General features: G+C 35.3%; 1 protein-coding gene and 1 long non-coding RNA gene across 2 annotated transcripts in view; one reads left to right on the forward strand and one right to left on the reverse strand.

Moving 5' to 3' along the window:
- The window catches only part of GNAT3 (G protein subunit alpha transducin 3), a 55,902-nt gene extending 38,754 nt beyond the window's left edge, over positions 1-17,148 (forward strand). The window contains exons 5-8 of the mRNA XM_001108504.5: positions 1,363-1,491; positions 13,077-13,206; positions 13,396-13,549; positions 16,815-17,148. Coding sequence (XP_001108504.1) covers positions 1,363-1,491; positions 13,077-13,206; positions 13,396-13,549; positions 16,815-17,005 — 604 coding nt within the window. The 3' untranslated portion in view covers positions 17,006-17,148. The remainder of the gene's footprint in view (positions 1-1,362; positions 1,492-13,076; positions 13,207-13,395; positions 13,550-16,814) is intronic.
- Positions 1-18,538, reverse strand: part of LOC144339900 (uncharacterized) — a 123,987-nt gene that overhangs the window by 12,472 nt on the left and 92,977 nt on the right. The gene's annotated exons all lie outside the window — the stretch shown is intronic.

The following is an 18,538-nucleotide window of genomic DNA, read 5'->3' on the forward strand; positions in this document are numbered from 1 at the left end:
TAAAATAATAAAATGGTTTTGTTTTTTCAATCTTTGTGCTAGGTGCTAAGGCATAACAGCTTCTCAGCATAATCACTGAACAAACAATTTTTAACACTAACATTCAGCTGGATTCTACCTCACACATTCTGCCTCAATGGAAGCATTCGAATCTTATCTTTCTATAAATGTGGTTCAGTGTAATGGTGAAATGTGTCATAAAAGCATTACCATGCTATTACTATTTGTATCTAAAATTTGTACAGAAATAGTGATATTGCTAAGCCACTAAAAGCTTAATATCTACAGTCTAGACCAGTGGTTTTCAAATTATTTTTAAAGCAATAAAACACTTTTTTTAGTATAAAGACATTATCTGGTTTCAAGAGTTAGGAAGCTGAGAGCAGGAAGCTGAGAGCAGGGTTTTTTCCTCTAATTTAACAGACTGTTATAGCATACACAGTTTAATTAGACTTATTCCTGTTCATCACCACACCTAGATCCTGTGAGGAGAAAAAAACACCATATTCAGCCTGATAATTCTAGGAATTTTTAATACAGCTTCCTGGAAGGGGTAAAGACACAGTGATGCATTGATGGAAGAGGAGGTGGGAGTGGGGATAGTGGGTACGTTCACCCTTCTATCCCCAGGAGAGCCAGGTCAGGGTGGGTTTGCCAATTCATGAGTCACTTCCAGCATAGACCAGGAAGAGAGACAAATAGTGCTTCTTTTATTGCGCTAACTAGATATTGCAACGGCATGTAATGGAAATGGCTGAGTTTTGATGAGGCAAATCCATGCAAAAATAACAACCAACCTTTGAATTAGTACATTCAAACCAATCACTCTCATAAAACTGAAAATGCCTAAATTCAAAGTACAGAATTTCGAGGATAATCTAGCCACTACCATTATAAGGCAGCTTTTAGCTTTGTAATGATCCAGGTACTATAAAGAGAAATTTTCTTTCATACTTCTATCCATATACCAGCAAATTTATCACATAAACCACATAAAATACAGGTTAAGGCAGTGTTGATTTAGGTGCCTTTAGAAGAGGACGCTGGGGATCAGCTGTGTACCACAGTCAGCACTCTGCGTTCTGCAACATTCCAGCTACCAAACTTGTAATTCTGATTATCAGAGTTTGGAAAGCACGTCTACAGTTTATCATTTTTAATAGATCCTACACTAAAAATTCATTTATACTGAATCCTGGTTTCTTCAAATGCAAAGTTAAAAAATACACATACACACACACACATATATGTATGTAATATATATACATATGTATGTGTATATATGCATATATGTATGTATTATATATGTATGTATTAATGTATTATATATACACGTACATAATTTTGTTTTGTCTTTATTAGCTACCTTAATGATTTAGATAGAATAACAGCATCTGGGTATGTGCCAAATGAACAAGATGTTCTCCATTCTCGAGTGAAAACGACTGGAATCATTGAAACTCAATTCTCCTTTAAAGACTTGCACTTCAGGTATGATCAAATATCTTTTCTAACTGTGGACAGAAGTATGCGTCAGGCTTAATATTCCCTCATGGAGAAAAGCTCTAGCCCATGTTCAGGTTCAATAATCCTTGGATGTACTCACTAGCTCCAGTTTACCTTCAGTACCACTGTCCTTTACTGTCCTCCTATAGCCTCTCACCCCAACCTCTCATCCTGAGCCTCATCCCTCCTTCCAGGCTAAGATGCTTCTGGCTTGAGCAGGTGGGGGCTAGATTTTACTTTCCTCATTTTTAAAACTGGCACTGTACTTTGGGGAAAAAAAAGAAAATGTATTTAAATAATATACAAGAAATGGGTGCCAGGAATCCTATTTCCTTTGCCTTTCTATTTTCCTATTTGCTTGAAATATTCCTATTACATCTGTTTCCTTAATTTTAAAAAATGCAAATTACCAAGAAGAGAATTATTTGAATATGATACTATTTACTGCAATAACAAGGCATATTTTATAACCATGTTTTGAGTATGAAAATGAATCATTATTTTCATTGCTGTTATATTATCGAGAGCTTCCTAGAAATTCTACTGCAAAATCACTCATTTACTATAACAAGAAATGGAAACCCATACTGTAATGTTAGAAAATATCCCTTAATATTTAAATACCTTTTTGTATGGATTGTGTACAACATGGAATATTAAACATTAATAGCAGGTTCTAGTTGTATTGTTTACTAATGATAAAAATCAATGAAAATATAACTAATAAGATTATTCATACATCGAATAATGGCAATAATCTTAAAGAGCAAAAAACTGAAGATAGAGTGGCATGAATTATTCATATCCATTTGTGAAGAAAAAGAAAATGGTAATTAATCAACATCATAAATTTATTTTAGTAAGATAAAAGCTTCAAGTATTTTAAAGTATGTGTTATATATAATATCTAAGTAGAATATCTATTATGTAGATAGTATATTTTCAACTAATACAGAAAAAAAACTCTTCAAAATTCCTATCTAAATTTTAGGCCTACAAATAGTTAATTTTCTGAAAGATGAGCCAAAGATTAAACCAGGGTAAAGGGACTGCACCGATTGGGATCAACATCCTGTCTTGGCAAACGCAGGAAAAGTTTGTCATCAGTCTTGGCTTCACTATTGTATAGTTCTTTTTGGCAACTACTTTTTCAGATTCCTCATCTTTGATCCAGTTTCTGGGTTTTCCTCTGGGGCCTTGAGTTCAGTTGTTTGTCCCCCTCTGTCCCTCCCACCCCAGTGAAAGCATTTTTGACACTGTCCCTTTTCTGTCTTACTCTCCTTTCTTTTCTCCAAATGTCTCACTGAAACAGACTAGAACTGAGTGTGGGCCTTGACCAAAGTTCCAATTCCAGATTATCTAATAATTAGCAGTAGGAGTGAAGAAGCACAGTTAACCTTTTCTTTACTTGCTTACCTAATGAGTTTGTTGTAAAGATTAGATGAAGTAAAGTCCTAGCAGAGAGTTATAACTTGATGTAGCTTACCTTTCATAAGCCAGTACAACTCTCTGGGTCCTAGATTGTCTGGACCATAAACCGGTTTTGACAATTAATGCTACCTGTTGAATACCTAAAAGCTCAGCACCCGAGTCACGCCCTACAACACCAACCAATTTGCTATTGTCTCAAAAATGATCACTCTAAAAAATTATCTTGTTTATATATCTGTTCTTTAACATTTCAAGCCTTTGCACTTGCTAGTCTCTTTGCCTAAAGTGCTCTGCCTCTGAATCTGCAAGAAACATCTCCTTCTTATCATTAAGCTCCGAAATCAAATTCATCTCCTCATGGAGGTGTAACCATCTTATCTATGTACCATCCATGCTTATCCCTGTCACTATACACCCTGCAACATGCTAATAATTGTTTAACAGCAGGGTTTCTGAGGCAGTAAAGCAATGGAAGGCTTGCTGATTTGTAGCTCTTGATTTTTCTGGTGCAAATAACCCCAACATGGTCAATTTCAGTCAACCAAAGTGATGTCACTAAATGCAGAGTTGAGGAGAAATGCAGATAAACAGCTCTCACTAATTAAGCCAGGGTGAGCCATAGTCACTGCAATATTGATACATCACACTGCTTTCCTTTTTTTAAGAAAAAATTATCAATATATGAGATTGCCTTGCTTCTGTATTAGTTTTCTCTTTTTGTTTCTGTTTCTGTCTCATATGCCCCTGAGCTCCCGGACGCTAGGGGCCATGTCTATTTATAGCTGTACCTCCAGTGCTTATCATAGTGACTAGCACAGAGTAAGAATGCAGGGAATTTTTGCTGAATGAGTAAAGGCACTATGCCAAGCACTGTATGTACACAATCTTTATACTTACACAGTAGCATCACGAGCTGAGTATTGCTATCCATACTCAGGATAAGCAGTCTTGGTTATCCTGAGGCTAACTGGATAGCCTCAAAAACTGGAGGCTAAACTGAGATAAAAGATTTCCCCTCAGGTCTTTCACAGAAGTGCTAGAGATGGAATTAAAATGCATATCTTTCTGTCTTCAAAGACCACTCCTTACATTGTATGGCACTAGTTAGTTGTTAGATAAATTGGGGTGAAAACCATTCTTTTTCTGCAGAGTGTTATTTTCAGTGTTGTTGATTTATAATCTCTTTCAGAGAGAAGGTGGAGGGAGGATAAAATGACAGCCTTTTGGGGAAATATCTTTTAAGTTGGAGGGTCCTGTGGTCCTTTATAAGTCAGTGCTTCTAAAAGCAGGGTACAAGACAACTGTCAAACACATAAACCCTTAGAAAATCATGGTCATTTTCTGAGACATCTATTTTACTCTGAACCAAGTAATATAAACAATCAAACTTTTGAAACAATTATGAATATGTGATGGTTAATAGTATCAACTTAATTGGATTGAAGGATACAAAGTATTGATCCTGGGTGTGTCTGTGAGGGTGTTACCAAAGGAGATTAACATTTGAGTCAGTGGGCTGGGAAAGGCAGACCCACCCTTAATCAGGGTGGGCACAAGCTAACCGGCTGCCAGTGCGGTTAGAATATAGGCAAGCAAAAAAATGCGAAAAGATAGACTGCCCTAGCCTCCCAGCCTACATCTTTCTCCTGCATCAGCGCCCCTCAGCTGGTACCGCCACCACATCAGCCGCCCTCCCAGAGATAGAAAGACGTAGGCTGGGAGGCTAGGCCAGCCTCTCTTTTCACATTTTTCTGCTTGCTTATATTCTAGCTGTGCTGGCAGCCAGTTAGCTTGTACCCATCCAGATTAAGGGTGGGTCAGCCTTTCCCAGCTCACTGACTCAAATGTTCCTCTCCTTTGGCAACACCCTCACAGACACACCCAGGATCAATACCTCGTATCCTTCAATCCAGTCAAGTTGGCACTCAGTATTAATCATCACAGAGTAGAATATAACATTTGCATTAACGTTTAAAATAAAATATTAATTTTAAAATACATTTTTTTCTTACAATAGGACTCTTCAGTTTAGACCTCCAGACCCCCTTTGGTACATAGTCATTTTCCTCTGTCCTTTTGTAGTTTTGTGGTTTATCTTGTGAGGCACTATCTTAAGTCATATACGAAGGTGAGCTATTTTGCTTTCGCATATTATTGATCCTTATGAAGCAATGAGGAGGGTTTCGCTAACTCTCTATTACAGTATCAATGCTAAAATGTAAGGTGTTTGTGAACTGGATTGTGAAACCCAGCTAGAAATTATTTTGATATAATATTCTCTTGGCTGGGCATGGTGGCTCACACCTGTAATCCTAGCACTTTGAGAGGCCAAGGCAGGTGGATCACTTGAGGTCAGGAGTTCACACCAGCCTGGCCAACATGGTGAAACCCCATCTCTACTAAAAATACAAACATTAGCCGGGCATGGTGGCACGCCCTGGTAATCCCAGCTCTGCAGGAGGCTGAGGCAGGAGAATCACTTGAATTCAAAAGGCAGCAGTTGCAGTGCGCCAAGATGACGTCACTGCACTCCAGCCTGGGTGACAGAGCAAGACTCTGTCTCAAAAAAAGGAGAAAACAAAAAAAAGAACATTCTCTTTACTGTGCAACTACCACCTCTTTGCTGTATACTAAAACAGGTTTCAAGATTTTTTGTTTTCTTAAGAGCGTTTGATTTTCCTCTAACTCAAGACAATGTTATTAAAGGCTTTTTCAATGAGGAAGAGGTTAGAAGATACAGTACTTCCTTACTCCAGTGCAAGGAATTTTTCTAAAAACAAGTCTTTATTTAAACAATACAATTTGGAAATATTTAAATTTTGTTACAAAATATTTTAAAATATTTTTTTCTTGAGGAGCTATTTAAAATTATTTAAATACAGTTTTAAGTTTAGCTAGAGCAATTAAGATAGATTAATCCTTTAATCAATTCTCACCGTTAAATAGCTTTTCTTTCAAGTGCTACATAGGATAGTCCAAAAGTGCACAGAGTTTTGGAGTGTACAATTCTGTAGTATTTCAAAATAGGATGCATAAAAGTAATGTACCTTCCAACTTTATTTCAGCAAGTACCCAGGTATTAAAATATATTACATTAGCATTGATTTGTATTCACATAGCATAAGACATCTTATGACTATTTAAAACCAAAGGCTCAATTTACATATTAAATTAGAGAACTCTAAACTTTTACATAGGAACACCAAAATGAAAAATTATCTCTGCCAATGTACTGGAACATAATTGTGTATCATCTAATTCAATAGCAATTACTGTAGGGTTCTTATCAAACCAGAACTGCAGCTGTCAAACTGATAAATTATCTTTATAGATATTAATATACTATGTAAGTGGAAAATGCAGAGCAAATGTAAGCCCTCCTATTGTTACAGAATAATTCCTCAGAACAAATAACTTAGACATGTATTTACAGGGATTTAGCAAACAATTACAGAGAAAAAACTTTCTCCCTAATTTTTCCATGATGGAAAAACAGAATTGAAAGGACCTGAAACTATATGGGAGCTAAGGAAAAAGGGTTAACAACTATTACAACACAGAACTTTAGATTTCATAAATTACCATAACTGTTTATAAGAATGTTTGAGCAGATCTATGATATAAAAGAAACTACAGTTTTCCTGAGATATGATGTTGAATTGTGTATATTGTGGTCATTTGTGTGGCATATGCATCATCTCAGATTACAAGTGAATCTGGCTGTCCACACAGCAGCTACATTTCAATTTGGCTTTGCTAGTCTTTATAAGATCTCGTAGAGCAATAACTCACATATACTATATATTTGTTTCAGGCATGTTTATGATTCGTATTACCAAAATAATAAGTTATAAAATATGATGTCTAATTGATTCTAGTGACAGAACTTATTTTAATGGCTTTATGAATTACATTATTAAATAATCAGAGAATTATTTGAAGTTTCAAATGCACACACACACATTTAGTAGAAAGTATATAATGGTATTAATGATTCTGATGATTTGGAGACCTTGGCTCCCTTACAGTTATAAATCTTTTTGATTCTGATTTTTAATCGTGAGGATTTAAGAGATTAGTAAGACATCTGTGCACATCCTTCCTGTCTGCAAGTATCTACCCTTCTCTATTTTCAAGACGAGGGAAAGATTGGTTAGACCATTTGCTATGGATGTGTAGTGAAGACACAGATCCACCTGGTCTCATATGTAACCATGATGAGAAATTATAACAACTGTGATAGAGACTAACATCTTGAATAAATCCCATTCAATAGAATACCTTAAAATAAATTCCTACTCAGATTGGTTTTTATTTTTATGTAATCAAATACATAGTAGAGAGTGTCAGAAAGTGATTTTTCAAAGATAAGTACATGCTTATAGGATAAGCAAAGACATCTAACAAATTAGCTGCAGTAGCGTTGTTGATTTTTAGCTACTCTAGATTACATACTAATTTTACAAGAATTATAAGGGACAGATTATATTATAATCTATTCTGATATGAAATGTGAATAATCTCGTGATCCAATATTTACCCAACTGTTTAACATAAACCATAAACCTCAAAGCTTTGCCAACCGCTTACTAAAACTATAAAACACAAATGTTTAGTCAACTGTTTAATATAAAGCCATAAAAATCTGATGGTTTGCCCTGTATTAATGCCTTGGGCAATTTAACAAATAATCAGTATTCAACTGTCACTTAAAAGCCTAGCCTATCAATTTTCAGCTACATCATAAATTTTAGTTATTGAAATTTTTTTAACTTTAAGAATTCCAACCAATGTCAGACTTAATAACAAAATACATATTATCCCTCCTTTAAAAAATTAAATTAAAAAGACCAAAAAACCCCACACAAAATCCCAAATGAGGACTGTAAGTTCCATGTAACATCATGGTAGTTAAGATTTATTATTTTATTCAGGCAGTTGAGAGTATTCAAGCATGTCCATTTCCCTCATTAATAATCTACTGTATTTGACCAATCCAAAACTCCAGGCAGCAAATATACATGTTTTTTCTGATTTTAATTTTGTCTCTCACAGAATGGTCACAATGAAGCTTTTTGTTTTGTTTTGATGTTTATACATAAGGGAGACTATTTCTTCAGCCAAAAAATATAAGCAATTACTTCACTTTGGGGATCTTCAAAATGTTTTCATAGGTAGTAATACTTTACAATTCCACAAAATAAGGACTAAATTAAAATTCAGGGGAAAAGCTAAAACTGAAGAGAGAAGTATGAAAAATAAATGACTACAATATTAGCAAAACAAAATGTCACTATTCTTAGAGCTAACATAGTGTCCAAGAGAATCAATACAAAAACAAAACTCCCGCTATTGGTCTGATTTGCTAATGAGCATTTCAGTTCAATAATAGCAGATGGCATTAGAGAAATGATCAATGCTCCCTGGACCTGTCTCCTACGTCAATCTGCACACACACAAAAATATTGCTTATCAAATGAGTCATAAAATGAGAAGATTATATGCATTCAACCTAAGATAGACTTTCCATTTTATCTATATGAACAAAATGCTAAGACTGAGCAATCTTTGTCCTCTCTTCCTTGGGAGAAAGCTAAGCCAATTAAAACATGTTTATTAGAAGCTGCATGATATGCAGAAAGAGCACTAGGCTAAGGGTCATAGTGCACCAGTTCTATCCTTTACTAATTGTGAGTTTAGGAACAAACCACCTTAGCCTTTCAAAGGCCAGTTTCTTCACTTTGGTAAAGAAATGGGTGAATACTATTTTCCCTTCAAAGAATTGTTATGAGAAACAGAAAGCCATGGATTAGAATTTATTTTTCAGGGAGAGCACACAATTCCAATATGACTTTTATTCTACCGTAAGTTATTTTTCCTGCAATTGTTACTTATCACAGTTGTACGTATTTATCAGAAGAGGAGAATAGCTACCTCTTACACCTGTTAACACATCATTAGTAGGCTGCAAAGAAGCTGACTCATCAGAGAAAATTAAGGCATAACCAATGAGTTTGTTGTTACTCTGATTTGCATCTCAGATGCTTCAGATGTTTCAGATTTGGGGAAAAACCATTTGAGGACATTATGTTGTAGAAAATAAATATGTAGGAAGTATATGAGGTTCCTTTTTCTTCCTCCTCCTGGGTAGTTTATGTCCCCCATAGAACCCACAAGTTAGAGTTCCCATATCTTAATAATTCCTACTATTATTTTTGTCATTAACCCCCCACACACCAAAAACAAAACAAAACTATTAACATGAGAGAAATAAGATGATTTTGCTCTGAGATAAAATATTTGGTCACTATGCAGGATATCTGAGCAATTACAAAGTCACCTTAAAGAGAGGAGTTTCTCAGACTTTTAAGATGTAAATATAATCTGAATATATAATCTAATTGAAAATGTGACTAAAAGAATACAAATATCAATTGGAATGAAACAGAAAGGCATAATTGGGCATAAAAGCAGGGAAAAGGAGACTACAAACAAAGGTTGACAAGACTAATGCAAGTTCTGCTTAGTGGAGAAAACTTACCAGAGGCATTCTAGAATTCAATTCCTACAGCACTGCCATCACTGCTGTGGAAGCAGCACATTGGGCTCCCTTAGCACAAACATTCCATGACTCTTTGTCCTGGCTCCATGACTGGTTTGTCATTAAGCAAGGGAAAGGGAGATTTTTTCCCCTGAGGTGGGGATTAGAGTGAAAGAGATTAGGACTATGGAAATCCTTGCGAGTTAAAAAGTCCGTGGGTGGGGTTAAGAAGGGTGGTTTCACTTTGAAAAGCCCACCAGGAGTTTAAACCTAGTAATGGATACTCTACCCTCAGGTCCCCCAAATCCGTAAGTTAATCATCATTGTTCAATCACAGCGTCACATTTCTTTGCCAAAACATGATCCACAATATATTCATATATGACCAAATGGAGCATATATGTACTACATCTGAAACACATTAGGTGATTATCTTCATTAAAAGAACGAAATCTCCCAGAGGAAGGGAGTTTAAATTTTTTGCCCAGTGACCTGTTTGACAACATAGAACTACTGCCCGGCCTGGGAGAAGGATAGACTGCACAGTGAAGATAATTTCCGTCCACTAGTGAGGGTCTGAGCGCTAACTGCAGGCACGAGTACTAGTTGTGCACCTCTGTTCTAAGTAAATACTTATATTTAGCAAGTTAACAACTTTCACAGCATAGCTGTCATAGCCACAGAACCTATTGAACCTATCATGGTGCCACATACATAGCAGCCTCAACAAATATTAGTTGAAATATAATTCTTAGGCAATTTGCTTAAGGGCTCCTCTGAAAAAACAAGAACGCTAAATGTACCTCCTTGTAAGTTCCTGAAGAGGTTTAAATGAGTTAACTGCTGTAAGGTGCTTATATGCCCGACAAATAGTAAACTCTTATTAGGTGTGTTAAATTAAGATTAATTCATTACAACTGGTGATGTGGAACATGAACGTCATGATCTCAACGATTTCTATTTCCACCACATTTTATAGTTTAAATATAATTTATACTTTAAAAGTAATTTCAACAAAGAAATAAATAAAACTCCTGTTTATGAAGTCTGAAAAAAACTAAGGTATTTTGTGGATTAACAAAACAGTTGATGAACAATTTAAATGTCTGAATGCATATTTATCATCCTTGTTTCTGTAAGAATGTCATTTAATTTTTTAACATTAAATGCATTGGTCAATGTTCACATAATGTAACTGTAAAGTCAAAATTTGGTCCCCTTCCTCCATTTATTTTGCAAGCCTGAAACTGCAATTTGGTAATTAGTAGCACACACAATATTCTTTATAAACACCAGATTTAAATTTCCACACTATTAACTATTGAATGCTTAACCATTATCTTCAATATTGTGAGCAACTTCTCTTTTAGTCTACTGCTTAATGGAGTGATTTTGCATTGGTACATTATTTGAGGAATCTTAGTTCTATATATCTTTACTGGGTTCATATATGAAATATGAAGTATAATATATTATACTTTTGATTATTTTCAATAAGCAGATCGGTTGACATTTATTACTCCAAGTATAACTATTACCCTTGAAGTCTGTACAATTTGGATGCTTTTTGGTACTTAACACCTTGAGTTTAAACTATTATGATAGCCCCATAATTTATTTCTTTGCTTCTTATCTCTTCCTCATTAAGTCCAACTTCTGGACTCAGATCAAAGTGATCTAACACAACAACAACAGACAAAAAATGTCAATTCCCTATCTGAAAATCACCCATAGTCCTCTATGGTCTGTAATATTAAATCTTCATTTCTCATGTAACATGAAAGGACCAGTAAATCCACTGCTGGCTGATCATGTGAGGCTCACTCCTGAAGTCCTTTGCTCTTGCTCTTTCCTCTGTCACTTTTGCCTGTAACATTGTTTGCTCCAGATATCCAGTTGGCTTAACCCCTCATCTCCTTAGGTTTTTACACTTCTGTCATCTTCTACAGTTTCTGATCACTCCATTTCAAAGGACAACCCACCCCCTACACTTCTTATACGGATATCTGAAGTCTATTTTCATATGGATATTTCCTATTAAGTCTATTTTCAGATATTCATGTAGGATATGAATACACATCAGATATCCTATATGGATATCTGAAATCTATTTTGAAACATACACACCAATCACTATTACCACCACCACCAGTTTAAAAGCTTAAGGCTGAATCCTTGGTGCCTGGCATATAATAAGTGCTTAGTAATTATTTGTTGAACAAAAGATGAATAAGTGGATAAATGGATAATTATTAGACCATATAGCTCAGTGTTTTTACCTTATTCTTTATGTTCCCAAAACTATAAATAACTTGCTTACCCCAAGCATTCTATGTTCTATCATGCCTTAGTAACTTATACATATTTATAAAAAACATGTGTAAGTTATCAAGGCATGAGAGAACACAGCATGTTTGCTGTGTTTCCTGCCTGTCTATTCAGTTAACATGGAATCTGTTCATTTATTTAGCAAATATTTTTTGCGTGCCTGTTATGTGTTGGGCATGGTGCCAGGAACTAGGAATACAGCAGTTACTAATACAGATAATGTTCCTGACCTCATTAGGCTGTTATTCTACTATGGGGATGATAGATATTGATGATTACCATAAAGGAAAGAAAGTGATGCTATAGAAGGTAAATGGAGGATTGAGAGAGGTGCAATTTACATGGACGCTCCAGGAGGCTTCTTTGTGGAGGAGATACTGATGCTAAGACTTCATAGTTGAGAAAAAAAGCAGGCATGGAAGGAAGAAAGAAATCTTTGTCACAGGAAAAGGAAAGAGACTGTGTGTGAAAGCCCTGAGGCAGCAAACATTAAACAGTTCCTTTGATATAAACCTAACTTTTTGCTGCCTAGCTCCTAGTTTTTAAAATTGAGCCCTCTGTCCACAATGATCTCTCACCAAAATACACAAGTAGAGGAAGGGCTGAGTTTTCAAACACCTTCTCTAAGAGTCATGATCCCTCAGGCTAACTTACGTCTTCCTGTTTGCTCACATTTTACCTTGTACATTAGAATATTTTTAAATAATATTATAGTAACTTATTTGTTTTTTTCTCTACAAGACAGAACGTTCTTTGAAGATACAGACCATATCTTTTCATCTTTGTGCTAGTAGACCTAGCACAGTGTCTAGTACATAGAATGCAAAGAATAATTGTCTGGGTAAACAAATGAATGTAGAAAGATGTAAGAAAATAGGCAAGAATCACAGCATCAGAACTACAGTAACTTCCAATCTTCTTGCAGTTTCTTTTCATTCAAGAGAATATGTCTAAACTTTGATCAAAATCTTCTATGGCTAATGAATGTTTTACTAAAACTCGAAACTCTTTTAAATTTCCCAGTTTCCCAAAGTCAGTGTGTAAATCATTTTACTCTAGTTTGCATGGAGACACTTTTAAAAAACTGTTTTTTCTCTGTGGTCCTTGAGCAGCCATTTGACCAAATACATTTTATTTTTTAATCAATAAAACTCAAAGGAATACCTTTTGAATATACGGGATCACCCATTTATACCTCTAAATGTTAACCTCAATGCACATTTTGGAGGATATTTGTAAGATTTATTATTCATTTGATGTTTTCTTAAAGGATGTTTGATGTAGGTGGACAGAGATCTGAGAGAAAGAAGTGGATTCATTGCTTTGAAGGAGTTACATGCATTATATTTTGTGCTGCACTTAGTGCCTATGACATGGTCCTCGTGGAAGATGAAGAAGTGGTAAGTCTAAAAGAAAAACAAAGCCAGGGTTAAAAGTAATCTTTGTGCTTTTCAGTAGTACTACCACATTGCCCAACTCCTGAAGGTTTGCCAAAGATTTATGTTAGTTCTACATCCTTGTTCACGATGCTCAACATTCACATTTTGCAAATAATAATCCTACCCATTCTCATTTCTGATACCTAACAGAATAGAATGCATGAAAGTCTTCACCTGTTCAACAGTATCTGTAATCACAAGTATTTTTCAACAACCTCCATCGTCCTGTTCCTCAACAAAAAAGATATCTTTCAAGAAAAGGTAACCAAGGTGCATCTTAGTATCTGCTTTCCAGAATATACCGGTAAGATTCTTTTCTTTTAGTTTCATAGTAATATATTTTTGTATAAACATACATTTCCTATCTGGATCTTGGCATTTAACACTTATGAGGATGAAGCTTATGATCATTTTTGAGTCATCTTTATGATCCAAACTGGAAAAAAAAAAAAACAACCTTACAATAAAGAAGAACCCTCTCTACATTATCTACATTAAAGTAAAACCCTAGTAAAATAAACTGGAAGGGGTTAGATGGACCAGGGTTGCTACTCTATAGAATTTATCAAATGACATTGGAACCTGAATTGTCTTCAAAATTATAACAGGAATGCAAATCTTATTCCAAATTGACATTTTTGATGTATTTCCTACTGAAACCTTGTAATGCTATAGTAAATCTCAAAGGCCCTTCAATGTCTGAGTTGTTTCTAGAGATATAGCGTGAATGAATTTGAGAATGAATAATGACATCTTCATTTCTTTCTGGTTTTCTTGGATCCTGGAATTTTAGTGCTAATCCTGTTAGTCAGCGATTGTAAATGTGAAATCCCACAGAACGGCTGTTTCTCCTGCAGAAAGAGTTTTTTTCTTTTTTTGTAAATAGTTGGATGTTCCATTGGTAATAAAATTACATTAAAAAAATTTATTTTTTTGAGATGGAGTCTCACTCTGTTGCTTAGGCTGTAGCCTTTGCCTCCTGGGTTCAAATGATTCTCCTGCTTCAGCCTCCCAAGTAGCTGGGACCACTGGTGCACGCCACCACGACCAGTTAATTTTCGTATTTTCAGTAGTGATGGGGTGTCACCATGTTTGCCAAGGCTGGTCTCGAACTCTTGACCTCAAGTGATCTGTCCACCTTGGCCTACCAAAGTGCTGGGATTACAAGTGTGAACCATCGCACCTAGCCATTTTTATGATTTAAACAAAATACAAATCCAGTTTAGATGTTACTAGGAGCATGGCATTCTGTCAAAACAAATACTTATATTGGTCAATCTACAGTTAGGGCTTATATCTTTTTTCTATAATTATAAATATTTATAATATATCATACATTTATCATGTGATTAAATATATTTTTCATATTACAAATAATATTCAAATACATTGAATATTACTAATTAAATATAAACTCATAATTAAAGGTTTTATATTATATAATATAATAGGACTTATTTCTTAGAGCAGTTTCTAGTTTATAGAGAAATGAAATGTTTCAACAGAAAGTATGAAGAGTTCCCACGTACTTTCTTTCTCATCCCCTCCTACAAGTTTCTCTATTTAGAGAACTGCTTTGGTGTGGTACCATTTGTTAAAATTGATGAATTATATTGATGAATTGATATTAACACATTTTACATTATTAACTAAAGTCCACTTTTTTTTTTTTTTCCTTGAGACAGAGTCTTACTCTGTCGCCCAGGTTGGAGTACAGTGGCGCGATCTCAGCTCCCTGCTACATCTGCCTCCTGGGCTCAAGCTATTCTTCTGCCTCAGCCTCCCAACTAGCTGAGACTACAGGCGCCCACCATCATGCCTGGCTAATTTTTGTATTTTTAGTAGAGATGGGATTTCACCATGTTGACCAGACTGGTCTTGAACTCCTGACCTCAGATGATCCACCCACCCTCCCAAAGTATTAGGATTACAGGTGTGAGCCACCGTGCCCGACCAAGTCCATCATTTAATTAGGGTTCACTCTTTTTGTCACACAGTTCTGTGTGTTTTGCCAAATGCAGGTCATGTATCCAGCATTACAGTATTATACAGAACAGCTTCACTGCCTTAAAAATTCCCTGTGTTCTCCCATTCATGGCTCCTCCCTCCTCACACTCCTGGCAATCACTAATCTTTTTATTGTTTCTATCCTTTTGCCCTTTCCAGAATGTAATATAACTGGAATCATATAACATGTAGCATTTTCTTACTGTCTTTTTTCACTTAGCAATATACATTTAAGTTTCCTCCATGTCTTTTTATGGATTGATATCTAATTTTTTTTATTTCTAAATTAATATTCTGTTCCTTAAATGAACCACAGTTTATCCTTTCAGCTACAGAAGGACATCTTGGTTCCTCCCAATTTTTGGCAATTATGGAAAAAGATGCTATAAACATCCATGTGCAGGCTTCTGTGTAGACATAAGTTTCTAGGTAAATGCCTAAAAGTGTGATTGCTGGATTGCATGGTAAGACTATGTTTAGCTTTGTAAGAAACTGCCAAATTGCCTTTCAAAGTGACTGCACTATTTTGCATTTCCACAAGCAATTAACTCCTATAACTCCATGCACTTACCAGCATTTGGTATTGCCAGTGTTTTGGATTTTAGCCATGTTATATGGCTTCAAAGCTTGTCCCTCATGGAATTTTGCTTCCAGTTACAATAAAGTAGGAAACAAAGATTTATTTCTTTAGAAAGTTTTTATGCTACTGCTCTATCCTGTGTCAAGTCCCCATAAAGCATATTCTGTTATAAAGCCCATCAACAGGTCATTTTTAGTTGTCCTGTATTTTTTAGCCTACTTGTTTTATGTCTGCCTTTTCTCAACTGATTCATTGTACATCCTGCTATTGGACTAAAGTTTCTCAAGCAGGGCCTTCATCGTACTACTGCTATATAACACATCAGTCAAGAGTACCTCTATAGCCTTTTATATCTCATCCTAACTCCTGTTTTGTTAGTAACATAGTCTATAATGTAGCCCATAACATCTATTCTACTTGATTTCCTACAATTCCTCTACAAAAATCTTTCATTTCTATCAAAGTAGATTCTTCAAAGCTCAATCTGTTTCCTGACCCTACCCTCAAGTCTAGTGGTACAATTCTCACTTCCACTTTTTTGCTTGCACTTACTTTCCTCTTCTCTGTTGTAGGTACCTCTCAAAGTCCAGCTCAAATACCATCTCCTTCTGTACCCTAGTCATCTACCTTTTCCATTCGTTTTCTCTTTTAGTGTGTATAAAAACACCCACACCCATACCCACAAACACACACACAGTATTTGATGTATATGTAAGTTTGTATCACTCACTTTGTTTTAGAAATATTTTGGGATTTCTTCTGTATTGTGAGCTTTTTTGATGCAAAGTTTACCTTTTAGCCACCGGGAGCTCCCAATGGGGTGAGCATAGTTCCCAGCACCCTGATAATTGAACCTTGCCTTTATGATTTTGCAATACTTAGTATATCAAAGTAAAATCCTAAAACTTACTGATATTATTTATAGCCTATTCTTTGTAACATACGATTAATCTTTACCTCTTTAAATATTTTGTTTAACAAGGGCCAAATACATTTGAAGATGCAGGAAACTACATCAAGAACCAGTTTCTAGACCTGAATTTAAAAAAAGAAGATAAGGAAATTTATTCCCACATGACCTGTGCTACTGATACCCAAAATGTCAAGTTTGTGTTTGATGCAGTTACAGATATAATAATCAAAGAGAATCTAAAAGACTGTGGGCTTTTCTAATCAACCATTTTCTCTTCCACTCTTGCTCATGTATGCTTTTCAAAATATAAAAGAAAAGGTGCTGTGTGATGTGTTTAGTTTGAATAGACAGTAACTTATTTAGACATATAACTAGCATTGTAAAGCAAAAAGTTTTCCCACAAAAAGGTTTATATATTATCATCTGTATCTGGATAAGTTTAAATTTCTTTGGAACATGGGGAATGGGAGGGCCTTCGATGTCCTTATATCTAAAAACTGATATGTTTTGGTAACTGTAAGAGTACATATCAATGACACTGAATTTTCTTGGAAATAAACTTCTACATGTGGACTATTTTTACTCATAGAATAATGAAGAAATATGGAATAATATTATTTCCATTGGCCAGATTTTGAGAGGCATTCATTTTTGTTGATAATGTAACATGCCAGTACTGTAGAGATTTTGTTTTTTAAGATACAGGGTCTCCTTGTGTTGCCCAGACTGGAGTACAGTGCCACAATCATAGCTCACTATGGCTTCTAACTCCTCGGCTCAAGTGATCCTCTCACCACAACCTCCTGAGTAACTAGATCTACAGGTGCATGCCACCATGCCCAGCTAAGTTTGTGTTTTTGTTTTTTTGTGAGTTTTTTTTTTTTTTTTTGTAGTAACAGTGTCTCACTATGTTGCCCAGCCTGGCTTGAACTCCTGGCCTCAGGTGATCCTCTCTTCTTGGCCTCCCAAAGCCCTGGAATTACAGGCTTGAACCACGGCTCTTGGCCTGGAAAGACTATTGTAAAAGGGCATGAGACATTTATTAGTCAACTACCCTCTGTTAGGCAGCTGCAAGTGAAATGTTCTGTATGCATTTCTTTGTTAATAGGAAATTACATTTACAAAATAAATATATTCAATTTTATCTCCTACATTAGTTTCTTTAAAAAAAATCATGAATGTTGAATTTACTCTTAGAGTTGAAAATTTCAATAATTTGTTTTTTTTTTTGCACTAGCCTGGTTGAATAGAGGGTGAAGTGTATGGTCAAATACACAATGTAAGGCTTTATAAGTGAATAACAGTTTTTAATGGAACACCAATTCCCCACATTTTATTCCAGATTGTCATGGAACATTATTACAATTGATGACCACATGGGCTTTGGGATGATAACTCTGGACTTCAAGAGAGAAAAATAATGTTTTAGTACTCGTATGTTTTGTGTTTTGTGAATAAGAAGTGGGAAGGAAGAACAAGCAGATTTTTAGAAGATAAATGTTGAGCTCCTCCACTGGTACTGTATGGTCTATTCTAACTATCATATTTTATCCTAATGGTCAAAGTCTACTTTTTAACAAACCAAGTTGGTGCTTTAGAAACTAAATCATATTATTTATGAAGATTACAGGTGTTTTTTTCTTTTTATAAATTGTCTACCATTTGCAAAACATTCTTTTTTTTTTTTTTTCTTTTGAGACAGGTTCTCACTCTCTCTCTCAGACTGGAGAGCAGTGGCCCAATCTCAGCTCACTGAAACCTCTGCCTCCCAGGCTCAAAGGATTCTCTCACCT

This window comes from Macaca mulatta, chromosome 3, assembly GCF_049350105.2.
Source record: "Macaca mulatta isolate MMU2019108-1 chromosome 3, T2T-MMU8v2.0, whole genome shotgun sequence".
NCBI classification, from domain to species: Eukaryota; Metazoa; Chordata; class Mammalia; order Primates; family Cercopithecidae; genus Macaca; species Macaca mulatta.